This window comes from Neovison vison, chromosome 6 (assembly GCF_020171115.1).
Source record: "Neovison vison isolate M4711 chromosome 6, ASM_NN_V1, whole genome shotgun sequence".
NCBI classification, from domain to species: Eukaryota; Metazoa; Chordata; class Mammalia; order Carnivora; family Mustelidae; genus Neogale; species Neogale vison.
In genome coordinates this window covers 109,304,127-109,317,102 of record NC_058096.1, presented here as the reverse complement: position 1 = coordinate 109,317,102, position 12,976 = coordinate 109,304,127, and the positions used below count along the sequence as shown (strand labels likewise).

The following is a 12,976-nucleotide window of genomic DNA, read 5'->3' as shown; positions in this document are numbered from 1 at the left end:
GGAGGAGGAAAAAAAAAACACCAATCACCTGTTATTCCCTTTCCCAGGTGACTTTCCCGAAACCCTTCCTGAAGGTCACTACGTGGCACAACAGTGCAACAATGAGTACAACAAACAGATATCTTTTAATCATTTCTTTGCAAGATATCTAGCTGCAGAAAAATGGGCTGCTACTGATCACGTTGCATGCCTGGGGAGCCTGTGCACGGGGACATAGTGCATGCCGGGAGTCCCATACCAGGACGCTGGGGCAACCAAAAATAAAATATGGGCATCCTCTCTGGTCTCTAGTCAAGTTGGCCTCTCATCACTTAGTTGCATTGGTTCTAGAAAGAAAAATGCTCCCCAGGGTGGAGAAGACAGTAGAAAAGCATAAGAAGAGATGGGTTGAATGAGGTCCCGTTTTCCCCCTCCTTGCATCTTGTTTCCAGGGTGGTGGATTTGGGTGTCTACTCGCCAAACCTAAGGAACCTTTCTGATAAACCCTAAGTTCTGATTCCAGCTCCTCCTGCACTGTGTGCTGTTAGACCTCTCTTCTCTCTCCTAGTTTCAGCTTCTGCCTCTTTGTGGGCCTCTCCTTTTTCCCAACCTAACAACCAACTTACCCACATCTCCTTTGGCCTTAGTTTTTTTTTTTTTCCCCATATACTTCCCTCCCTTCCCAGACACACACACACACACACACACACACACACACAAACACATCTACCTCCTGCCATCACTATGTACCTACAAGTGCTTCCAGTAATTCAGGTAGCAAACCCAAAGTCTTATTAGCCTATGTCTAAATGCTTGAGCTCTGATTTGGGAAGAAGGGAAAAGAAAGAGGATTTAATTATGGAGAAAGAGTCCTCTGGTACCAAAACTGAATAAAGAGAGGTTACCTGAGCCTAGAATACCCCTAGCCTAGGGGGAAAATATGAGCAGAACAGAGATTTCTGGAGGTCCTAAGCAGAGAACATGTCTGTCCTGCTTTCTGGTCATGTAGCCTGGAAGGCAGCAAGACCTCAGGAAGAGAATAGCCAAGGGCAGACAAGTTCATTAGCAATCTTGCAGAGAATCTTTTACCTTCAGTTTGATACTGCAGTAGCTGATAAGCTCGACCCAAGGAGGGAGGCATACAGGGTAGTAAGCATCCCTCAGCAGGAGGGAAGCTAGTGGACCAGTGAAGGAAACTCAGAGCTCCTTTCTCATGCCCACCACCCAAACACCTTGGCACTACATGAAATTCTAGAACTGCGGCACAAGGTTGTGTGGGGAGTAGCAGGGTGAGGGAACTCTAAGAAGAACTGAGGTTGAGTCTCCTATTAATCTACCAGGATGGCAGCCTGAAATGGAAATTAATTTGTTCTGAAAATAAAGTGATATTTCTTGTGCACCTGAACTCATGGTTATGATTTGTTCCTGCAACATTCTTTGTAGTTCATAGCCCAAGCCTTGATTGCATCAAATTGAGTTTAGAACTTACTTTTTTCCAAAGGGAAACTTAGAGGACTAGAAATAACAAGTAGGAGGGAAATTGAATTTGGGGTTAGAAGAATAATCCCTTGACTGATAAAACATACCTTCTTGGTATGCCCAGCTACAACCTAACTACTCAGTGAGGAAAGCCTCTAGACTTAAAGGAGTTATTAAATTCAGGAAAGAAAGAGGATCAGAGATTTGCTGCAAGGATTTCGTGGTCAGTGACAGACTTTTAGCATTGACATCTTTCCTCTCCTTTCCTTTCGTCTCTGTCTTCTTATGCCATCTCCTCCCTCACCCACATTTGCCCTACCATGAATATGTAAGTTAAGATTAAAGTACATGAATTTTGTATTCATTATTGGTCATATTTTATTTATGGTTCTAAGTCAGAACATTAATTTTTCTCCATCGAGGAAATCAGATTTTATTTTGGAAGCGAGTATGCAAAAAACTTTGAGACATGTGAAAACTCACTCTTAAATGTCCCTGGGCATGATTCAGAAACTGATTGAGGGAAGGGCTGAATTTCTGGCTTTTTAGGATTGTTGAAGTCTGGCAATGAGAAGCTGGGAAAATTGGCTTCTGGAAGAGGAAGAACTTCACCATCCTTTAGTGGAGGTAGCCGGTGAACATATCCCATTTGTCTCCAGTGGAAGGGAAAGTGTCTTTTACCTAGATCTCTTTCTTCTGAGTGCCTAGATGGTGGGCCATGGCCCCGGCGATGGTGATCTTTGGGACCCTGGCTTTGGGGTGGTGGATCACAAGGCCCATGGTCAAAGAAATCATGGCTGTGGGGATGGTGTCCATGGGGATGATGCTTATGGGGATGGTGTCCATGGGGATGGTGTCCATGGGGATGGTGTCCATGGGGATGATGCTTATGCGGATGGTGTCCATGGGGATGGTGCCCATGGGGATGATGCCCAGGAGGAGGGTGTCCGTGGGGATGGTGCTCACTGGAACTATGATTATGAGGGTGTCCATGGGTCCCACTGGGGCCAAAATGGGGGTGATGACATCCTGGTCCTGGAGGGGGCCATCGTGGAGGAGCTCCTGCCTGAAATGGTGGTCTGTCTTCTAGGAGAGGTGGGCATCCAAATTTATGTGGCTTGTGGGGATGATGGTGATCTCTAAATTCATCGGGCTTAAATGGAGGCTTCCCAGCAAGAGAATGCTCATGCCTACCAGAGTGGTGAGGATGGCCAAAATGGTGTGGTATACCACTGATGTTTCTACATTCCTGGTAAAGGATACAGACAAGTGAGTGTCATTGCAGAGCACAAAAGGAGTAGTTAGATGTGAAAGTCAGTTTAGACCAATGGATTTCAGACTTTCAGACTCCACAAATCAATTTTTAAAATAGGATTGCAGTCTCAAACTTTTATCCATCCAAACTAACATTTAAAATGCAAACAATGGGGCACCTGGGTGACTCAGTCAATTAAGCATCCGGTCATGGTTTCCACTCAGGTCAAGATCTCAGGGTTCTGAGGTTAAGCCCTACATCCGTCTCCATATTGAGCAGGGAATCTGCTTAGGATTCTTTCTCTCCCTCTCCTTTGGCCCTTCTCTCTGCTTGAGCACTCTCTCTCTCTCTCTTTAAAATAAATAAATCAGTCTTAAATAAAATAAAATACAAATAATACAGTCACCTGCTACCATCATTATTTCACAATCAGAATATTTTGATAATACAAGAGTCAGAAATATATCTCAGAGTAAAGGTGGTTCTTCAGAGGCAATAAATATTGTATTATGAAAAACTTTACTTATCATCCCTATTTTTTCATTTCAACATCAAATAGTGAAATTACATTTAGAATGTTACTTATACTGTATAAGCATTTCTTACTCCTTAAGGGTGACCATTTCATTTCTTCACTCTCCTTCTTGTCAAGATTTTAATTAAAAAAAAAAAAATCTGTGGAGCCTTACTCCTGGTGACCAACCTGCCTTGTTCGCCCCCCCCCCACCTTTGTTTTATGGTTTGGCACATAGACGTTTGCATTATTTCCAGTTTTTGCTGACATGAAAAATACTGTGATGACTGTCTTGGTACGGAACAAAGCTTTCCGGGACAGATGTGAAACACTGCTTTGTGCCTTATTTTATGTATCTTTATGTAATGTGTTTGAGGTTTATTCATTCCCCTTAGGTTCTAGGCTTGATGATGAAAGTGAAGATTTGAGTCTCAGGACTGGAGCTTTGGCTACAAGGACCATTTTCATATTCATTAGACATTCAATGAATTGGTTATGATTTTACTTTACAAAGCTTACCTCTTCCCAATTGGGGTATCATATCAGCAATTGTACCCCATTTGTTCCCTTGGGGCCTATTCCCTCGGTATTCCATCTCAGCCCCCTCTCATCTCTCTGCCTCTATCCCTATCTCCCCCCCCACCCCCAGAGCTAAAAGAACAAAATACACTATATGTATGAAAATATCTCTTTGTCTGGCACGACACATGACAAAGATGACTTAAGCAACCCACCTCAAAATTGAAGACTTCACAGTTTATGGCAATGTGTTCTGGCGTTTCCAAGTCAGAGACTTCTACATCGTAGGACAAATCTGCTCTGCAGAATCCCAAGACCTATAAAGAATAGAGAAGCCTGTTTGTGTGTATACGTATGCATTTGCGTGTGTATGTGTGTGTGCAGGTCGTAAGAAGGTGCACAGCTAGAGCTGTAAACTTTTATACGTTTGGCAAAGATAAGCTTTAGAAAAATCAGGGTAATGTTGTCAAATATCTCTGCTAGTTATTCAACAATCTTTCCCAGTCAATACTTGGAGAAAGTGCAGTTTCCTAAGTGGTTCACTTGAAGTTACCGTGGTTCTCTTCCATGAGGGGTCACACCAGGTTCACACCAGGGTCACCCCATGGGGGGTCGTGAGGGATACCCCATCATTGATGCCTTGCCTTTCCTCCAACCCTTCTGCATTGGAGACCCAATTTCCTGTGCCTAGAGAGAAAGAAGAGAGGTGCCGAAGAGGGATTTGTACAACTTTACTCTGACCCTTGAAGGAAAGTGCTGGAAAGGAGGGAACCAGTATGAAAATGGGTTTGCTGGACCCTGTCAAAGTGATTTAGGGCTGTACCCTGAGTACAGAGGCTATGACTGGCTGGCATCCCTATGCTGCAGAGGCTCCTAAACCCAGCTGTCAAAATTGGACTAGGACAAGAAGACAATGCTTTTCTAGATGTGACAGTTAAGCACTGAGTTTCTGAGAACAATTCTGGAGTCAGACGGAGCTATGTAAATTCTGGCTTCACCATTTACCAGTTGTGTGAGTTTAGGCAAGTCACTTGAAATTTCTAACTACCTTCAGGTTGTAGGAGGGCTTAATTAAATGAGATCATGCTGTAAAACCCTTCGGACTGAGACTCCTCTTCTCCGGCTGCCAAGTTTCTGCACTGGGTTGTTCAGGATTTGTTGAAGAAGAGACAGAGAGAGAAAGAGAGGTATCTTTTCTGGGGGCAGCATTCTAGAACTGCTTCAGGTGGGAACACTGACCAGCCAGAAGGGAACTAACGAATACTTCCTCTCTTCTGGCCCTGGAGAATATGCTGTTAAACCTCAGAATTATCCTGAACTTGAAATCAGAATCCACTGTTAAAATCCTATGTCCTAACACTGTCTAGCTAAGTGCACTTGGGCAACTGGTTAAACTTCTGGGCCCTTCTGTCCTAGGGAAATGAGGGCAGACGTTTGCTTCTCCTCAGCATGGTTGTCACAGGGATCCAACAAGGCAATACCATCAGTGGAGGTGTTTTGGAAACTCTAAGTCGCCCTACAAATGCTGAGTTTCACTAATAAAAGCTTTCTACAGATGCATGAGTATCCACTTATAAGTGATTAGGGGGAAAATCGCACTGGACTGAGCATTAGGAGAACTGGATTCTAATCTCAGTTTGGATATGAACCTTGGGCAAGCCCCCTTGCTGGTCCTCAGGTACGTCCATATTTGTCACAGGGGGTCACTGTGAAGAGCAAATGAGATGAAGTGAATGAAGGCATCCATGGTGTAGGCTCTTAACCTTTTAGCTAAGTCTTTAATCCTAGTGAGTTTAAGTTCAATCTCAGTGTCAAGGTTAGGTATTTATTGTGCATATTATAAAATTGTACTCATATGATTCATTTAACTTCCCTGTGCCTCAGTTTCTCCATCTCTAAGAGAGACAAAAATAGTATCTTCTTCACAGGGTGGTGGAAGGGTGCCTGATGCATGGGGGGTGGCCTCTGAATGTTACCTATAACCAAATACTCTAGTATTTCAGAGACATTTATTATACTCACATTATGGCGCCTGGGGAAATGGTGGCTCCTGGAGCAGTTTCTCACAGAGAAGTCCACGTAGTAGTTGGTTCTTTCCCCTCCTCTCTAGAACAAATTGGATCAAAGCAGTTTCAGGCACGTAAGATGTTAGAATAAAGGAAGAGGCCATAGATGCCTACTATCCACTGGACTGTAAAGCACCACGGTGACTCAAATCGCCAATATGTGCCCTTTTTCTCATGGCCACTGTCTTTTAAAAATTCATCACGTAAATGATAAGGTAAATACTATTTCATTGAAAAGGTCAAATAATATAGACCTAACCAAGCAGTATGAAAACTCACCCTTCCTGCTCTTGATCTCTTCTTCCCAGAAGTACCCCTACCACATATCTGATGTGTTTCTTCTAGCTTTTTCCTAAACATATTGCCCATATACACACATATCTAATCAACACAAATGGGATCAGAGTCCAAGTTTCATTCTCTAACCTGCTTTTCCCCTTAGGAACTCTTCCCAGTGCATACAGACCCAAAACATTCTCTCTAGTAACTGTGCTGTATTCATTCCATCACAGGTACACACCGTAATTAATTTAACTTGGCATTTTCAAAATGCAAGAAATTAATCAGAGAACCACTTTACAACACCCCTCTGGGTGGGAGGCAACGGGAGCCCTAGACTGGAATGGAAGGCAGGGGAACTGTCTTGCACCAGCCACACCCCTGGGTGTGCTGAGACGGTGTCTCTGTGCCTCAGTTTCCCATCATCATACAAGGAGGTTAGGACTGGGTGATTTTCAATGACTCACGTAACCCCAATAATGCTCTTCTGTCTTTCCCTCCTTCCTGTCTGAGTTTTCCCTCCTCTTCGGTAGATATTTATATTCCCACAACTCCCCAACATTAAAAAACTGCAGGAAAGCAGTTTCTTCGGTATCTCTTGCCTTTCGGTTGAGGCTACAACAGGGCCCTCAGTTAGAAAGGAGCTGGACATGTGAGGCCAGTGGAGAGGGCCAGTGCCACCGAGTCCGGACCTGCCAGGTTGGAGTTGCGCCCTCAGAAGCCAGCTGACGTGAGCAGAGACTCACCGCTCTGACAACTCTCTCCACTCGGTCCACTCTGAAAGCAGCAAAATCTCCATTCTCCCGTTTGTACTTCTCGAAGGCTTTGTTGGCTAGTTCCCTGTAAAGCTCAGTTTCTTCTAAGAAGTCGAAGAGTACAGGGCTATCTTTAGTATTGGTCAGTGCCGAAGAGACTGGGGAAAGAAGATGGCAATTTTGCAGTACTGGGTTGGAAACAGCAATGTCAATGCTGGGACTTAATACACATAAGTATGGTAGCAAGAGGAATGATCGCTCCCATTTTACAGATGAGCAAATTGAGGGTTGGAGAAGCTAAGTGATTCGCTTGAGATCAAATCCTCCAGTCAGTAGCAGAGCTCTGCTTAAATCCAGATCTTTTTGATGCTTTAGTCTCTGTTGTGTACCCATTGAGACACACCTCCCATCACTCACAAAGGGTTAATATTTCACTAAACTCCTCCTGTCTCTCCGAGGAGGCAGAGGCATTATTAACCGAGTTTTGCCCAGAGAGAGAAGATACAGGTCACTCTTTCTTCAAGGTGACTTCCTGAAGGAGTCTCTTGGCTATGAAATTGTTGTAAGTTGAATCATGTTGCAATGGACAATTTTAAAAGGAATTCTGTAATGATTCTTTTGGAAACAACAACAAAAAAGAGGATGACACTCAGAGTCAATAGTCCCGAAATAGGATCATGTCTTTACCACATTTTTGCTGTGTTCCCAAGGCCAAGTCACTGAACCGCTTTGAGACTCGGTTATTTTATCTCTAAAATAGAAAGTATCATAATCTTTACCTCGTATGGTCTTGTTGTAAGATGAGAAATGGGATAAACTGTGTAAGCACTTTGGGAACTCTACAGTAATACACAACTTTTAGATGCTGAAATCAGTAATGGAGTGCTAAGTAGTCTGCAAAGTATGCTACATATAGCATCTTACTTAATTCTAAGAAGGATCTGGAAGGCTAATACTATTATGATCCTTATTTTACAAAGGAGGAAAGCTTAAAGAGGTTAAGTAACTTGCCCTTAAGATGGTACAACTATTAAGTGAGGAAGCTGGGATTAAAACTCAAATGTGACCTCAGAACATACATTCTGTACAATGATACTGTACCACCTCTTACAGATTTCTATTCTATATCGAATTTCTTTAAGGGAAGGTGTACCGGTAACAGAAGAAAACCCTCTCCCTTCTCCTCTGAAGACAGCAAATAATAATCGAGTCTATGAGGGCAGGAACCATTTCTTAGGATTATATGATGAATACCATGGTGTAATTGTTAATCCGGAATTAGCATTTTAACAGATGACCATACCAGAACTTGTGGTGCAGTTATAGTCATTCACTCTGAAATGCTGGGAGTCATTCAAACATTGTGTAGCTATTAGCTTACACTGTCCGATCACCTGTAAGAGAAAAGGGTTTGTGTCATTGCATACTGCTTTCCCTGGGTTGAACGTGAGGGGACAAAAAGTGAGGTCACATACCCCTACTATCAACTGAGAATTCAGCTATGTTTTCTCTCACCAAATCCTCTTTCAAAACCTGTATTGTCTTAGTCTATATCTGGAAGCTGAACGCTGTAGGCTTCTAAAACCTTCATGAGAGCCAGGGAGAAACTGTTTAAACAGATCATGACCATATCCCAAACATTTTCAAGGGAAAAAAGTACTAAAAGTTCTATGTATGCAAACATCTTATTTTCTAGAAGTGAAATCTTGTATATGTGCTTAATCTTCTTTGTGTTCTCTTCCCGTGGTGGAGAGCCTGGTGAGTGCCCACATGCAATGTGTAGATTAAGACCCTATTCCTCAAGGTCACCGCAGTTAATCCCTTCGGCTATTCCTGCCGATGGGGCCAGTCTTTTCAGGACATACTCACAAGTTCATAGGTACTTAGACCCATGGAGTGAACCTTGGGGTCCAGCTACTCCAAACCCCTCCTCTTCTTTCACAGTTGAGGAGGCAAAATTCTAACAACTTTAGGTGATTTGCCCAAGGTCTCACAGCTGGGCTTGTTATCCCATGAGACCATAATCCCCAGGATCCCGGATCCCAGGTATGGCTCTCAAGAGACTACTCCTCAAGGTCAACATAGTCTTCATGAGTCAAGAGGCAAAATCTGCTCTTCCTTTCTCGCTGTGTTAGCCACCAAGCATGCGGCCACCCTGTGTAAGCAGAGTTTAGACAGAGGTCAAGGTCAAGAACGATAAAAGAAGGAGAAGGGTACCTTGCTTACTTACTATCTCAGGTACACGTTTAGAAAGAGCTGGCTCACAGTCATCCCAGCGTTTCCTGGATAGGACCGAACAGTCAGATTCTTTCACATCCAAGACTAAGTAATAGACAGCTGCAGATTCCTGAGGAATGCCAAGAGAGCAACAGGTGAATAGCATGTGGGAGCCCAGTGCTTTTTTGAGAGAAGCAGTCTCTTTATTTCTGAAACAGAAGTCCTGCTCCTCTCCAAGCCCTCACAGATGTCCTACCTTTGTGTCATTTGATCTACTTATTTTGAATAAATAGCTTCAAAGAGTTGCTTCCAAATGTTCTTTCTAACTGGTCATGATGCTGCTTCTGCCCACGAGCTTTAAAAAGCAACCACTAAATAGCCGTGTGGGTTTGGGTGGAGGTGGTGAAGGTGCAAGCCCAGAATTGTAAGTGATGACAGCCTCCAATCTGTACGCGCAGTCATGTCCTCTCTCCCAGCTCTATTCCTGAACTTGGATTGCTTGCCTTGATTTCAACTTGCCCAAAGCTGAAACCACTCTCTTCTCCTACAAACCAGCTCCCTCTCCCAACTCCCCTTGTCTTTCAGCAGAGGCATCATTAATTACTGATCACCTTAGTCTCTGGCTTAGAATCAGAATCAGGAGAGCAACTTTTACTTCCTTCCTTTGCTTTCACTATCCAGGCACCAGGCTTGCCCACCGTCTTTCTTTGAAATGTCTCCTGTCTTTCCTTCATTCTTCCTGTTCTGATTCCCACTGCCTGAGGCTGGTCCTCCTTTCCTCCCTCCTGAACACAGGAAAGAGCTTCCTGGTTCATGTCACCTGCCTCCATCTCTCCAGGCACACTGTGGACCTGCCTTAATCACCCATGTAACTTCTCACCACCACTCAGAGGTAGCACTGTCCCAAGCCATCCTATGCTCTGCACAGGAGGCAGAGAGCCTGAAATGGAACCAACAGTCGCTGAATTGCTGCTTGAATCCTAAAGTCCAGCAATCGGTCTTGGTCTCTGCAACGTGTAACGTCTCCGTCTCTAATACTGGTAACAAGTAGAATTTCTCTGCTTGTCTTCCTGCGCAGCTCTGTGGTCTGGCCTCCTTGATTTCAGCAGTTCCACCAAAGGAAGCATGTGGAGGAGCCCAGTCTTATTTTGGTGGTGGGGTGGGGAGGGAAGCCTCCTTCCAGAATCTCTATCAAACCCTCAAATGTACTCCAAATGAGCATTTAATCTTATTATTATGTGAAAGCAGTAGGCTCTCTTTGCTTCAAGATAAGCCTAGTTTCTCTTCCAACCTGATAGCTGCTCCAAAGCCCACATAAATCTTCTGGAACTACCCCCCTCCCCCTCGGCTTATGTGCAATTACTCCCTGACACCCTCCTTCCTGATTCCCTACCCACACCCCTCTCCCACCCAATTTTAATCTCCTTTCCTTAGATTGTTTCAGCACCTATACCGCTCATTTGGCTATGGAACTGTGCCCTATCTTACACAGTTTGCCTGTGCGTGTCTGTGAGCCAATAATTCTTTCCTTGAGGACCCCGGCCACACTTCGCTCTAAGTCTTCTCTTACAGTACTTATTATTTGATTTGGCTCAGAATAAATGCTTATAGGGACTGAGAGACTGATTCACAATTAAGGACATACGAATAACAGATGTGAGTTCGAAGGAAAGAAGAACAATGTAGAGCAGCAGCAGACACTAAACGGGAAGCCCTAGCCGAAGCCACCGCATAGTGCAAAGCAGCAAGATTCGGGCCCAAAACCACTTTCCCCCTCGGGGCTCCTGGTCTCCCAGCTCAGCTCTGGCCCTGCTGATTCCTCACCGCTTGGTCCACATAGGCATCAGCGACCCGCAGCAACTGGAAAAGGTAACCATGCCGCCGTCCCTTATTGATCACGTCTAGCACTTTCCCAGCAAAGGGCTCAGTAGCATCGCAGTCTGCAGGACTCAAGGTGGCGGCGCAGGAGTTCTGCAGCGCGAGCAAGGGGAGCAGGAGCAGGGTTGCCCTGAAGGCTCTCATTTCCCGCACATGTGAAAACCACCCCTTGCTATAGTTTTATCCCAGCAGAGAATTTTATACAGACTTTCTAAAACACATACAAACACACACACACAATTGATTAAACAAAGTCTTTATGCATTTCTGTTATGTAACCAGAGAGAGTCACCTTGACCCCTGGTTAAAACATCTGTCAACATGCTGTAAATGATTAGTGGGTCCCTGGGGACAGAAAGTCAAGACATGCCTCTGGTGAGTGGGTAGACCTGTGATCCGCACGAAATCTGGATTTTTCTAGTAGTAGCAGATCCAGAGTGTGTTGTTGACCTTAAGCACAGCCTACATTGGGGTGTGGGATGGAGTTAGAAGTAAAGCAGTTCTCTGCTGTCTGCCTGCCTGTCACCACCAGGAATCTCCATCATCACGCCCCGCCCCGCCCCCCCACTCATTATTACACCCAAAGTCCTCAGTAGAATGTAGCTGCATTGCTGAAGGGAGGGAACACATTAAATGGTTAGCACCATAAAAGGAACTGAGTTCTGAGTAAAATAGAAGGATTAAAAGCCTGTGACTTTGGAGTCTGATCTGAATTTCAAACCTGCCCTGTTCTCCTACTGTGTGATGCTGGGTAAACTACAAAACTTCTCTCATTCTTAATTTTCTCATTTACAAAATGGAGATTCACAACTCTTGGCAGGATTGGGTGATGCTTAAATAAGAAAACACATAGAAAGTAACTAGCGCAATGCTTGGCACGGATTCAGGTGTTGACTAAGGGATGTGCAGTCTTGTTATCATTGTGATCACTACGGTTATCTGAGAAGAATTGGGGACACCCCATGTCATTTCAGTTCTCTGTGGCCCCTAAAGTGTGCTAAAGAGAATTGGTTTATGTGGAAGAGAATGGTGGTAACGGTAGGAGTCAAGCAATTTGATGTCCCTCCCAGAAAAGGGGCTGGGAGGACTAACCTCTAGGAGGGGCTCAGCATGGGAGGCAGACCTCGGGTTAAGTTGATATCCCAACCCACCCTTTTAGAGAAATAATATACCTGTACACACTCTTCCCACCAGCAGCGGCCAGCAGTAGACAGGACCGGAGGGAACCATCCCAGATTCCCTCCCATGACCAGTCCCTTGAACAGCAGCTCCCCTCTTCCTGCTATCTCTCTGCAGTGAGTTGTTTCTAAAGGACAAAGCAGTGGTTCTAATACTACTGGGAATCACCTTGTTGGGTCCCCAATGTTGGGTCCCCCAATAATGGGTCCGTGATTAAAAGAGTGAGACTGATACAAAGCGAAGGTCAAGCAAAGCTTTATTTCACGCCAAGCATCAAGAATCAAACTGAACGTTCGGGGCTGCGCCTCTTACAGAGAGGGCGACCCCTCTCTGCTTCACAGACTAGCTTTTAAGGGCAAAGGCCATGCGGTTGGGCCTGGCCACACACAGGTGGTCAATGAAATTGTAACACACAGAGAAAGCTGCACAGTCATGCTAGGTGACCAATTGAATTACAATTTACCCTAGTAGATATTTGAACCAGCCTATCACCTTGGTCAGAATTGGCACCCAAAGGGCACCCAAAGGGTGGGGCCCATACTCCTTGGTAGCTAGGGAGACAGTATGCGTGCTTTACTGATTGGATGTCTCCACCTGACCGGACTCATCCCTGCATTGGGCTGTTATCTTCACCTGACCTGACCCACCCTTGTATTTGGGCTTTGTTACCTAGGACTGGTTTCCGGGACTTGCTTTTAAGTAAGTTCCCCTGGGGTGGAGGGCGGGGGCAGGGTCAATTTAAGTTTTACTGCATAAACAACAAAATGGCTGTTCAACCGGGGTAGGGTGGCTCTGGCTGAATAGGCCCTTACAGGCCTTATGTCTAGGTCTGTCCCCAGAGCAATTAAATCATGAT

The 12,976-nt window shown here is 44.8% G+C and overlaps 1 protein-coding gene across 1 annotated transcript; it reads right to left on the bottom strand.

Annotated features, from left to right (window-relative positions):
- Positions 1-1,817: 1,817 nt before the first annotated feature.
- HRG (histidine rich glycoprotein) lies at positions 1,818-11,125 on the bottom strand. The gene is made up of 7 exons (XM_044255131.1): positions 10,888-11,125; positions 9,077-9,193; positions 8,150-8,240; positions 6,838-7,004; positions 5,769-5,852; positions 3,962-4,063; positions 1,818-2,707 (listed from the first exon to the last, which is right to left on the bottom strand). The coding sequence occupies exons 1-7, from the start codon at positions 11,083-11,085 to the stop codon at positions 1,892-1,894; spliced, it is 1,575 nt and encodes a 524-aa protein (XP_044111066.1). The 5' UTR covers positions 11,086-11,125; the 3' UTR covers positions 1,818-1,891.
- Between the last annotated feature and the right edge of the window lie 1,851 nt (positions 11,126-12,976).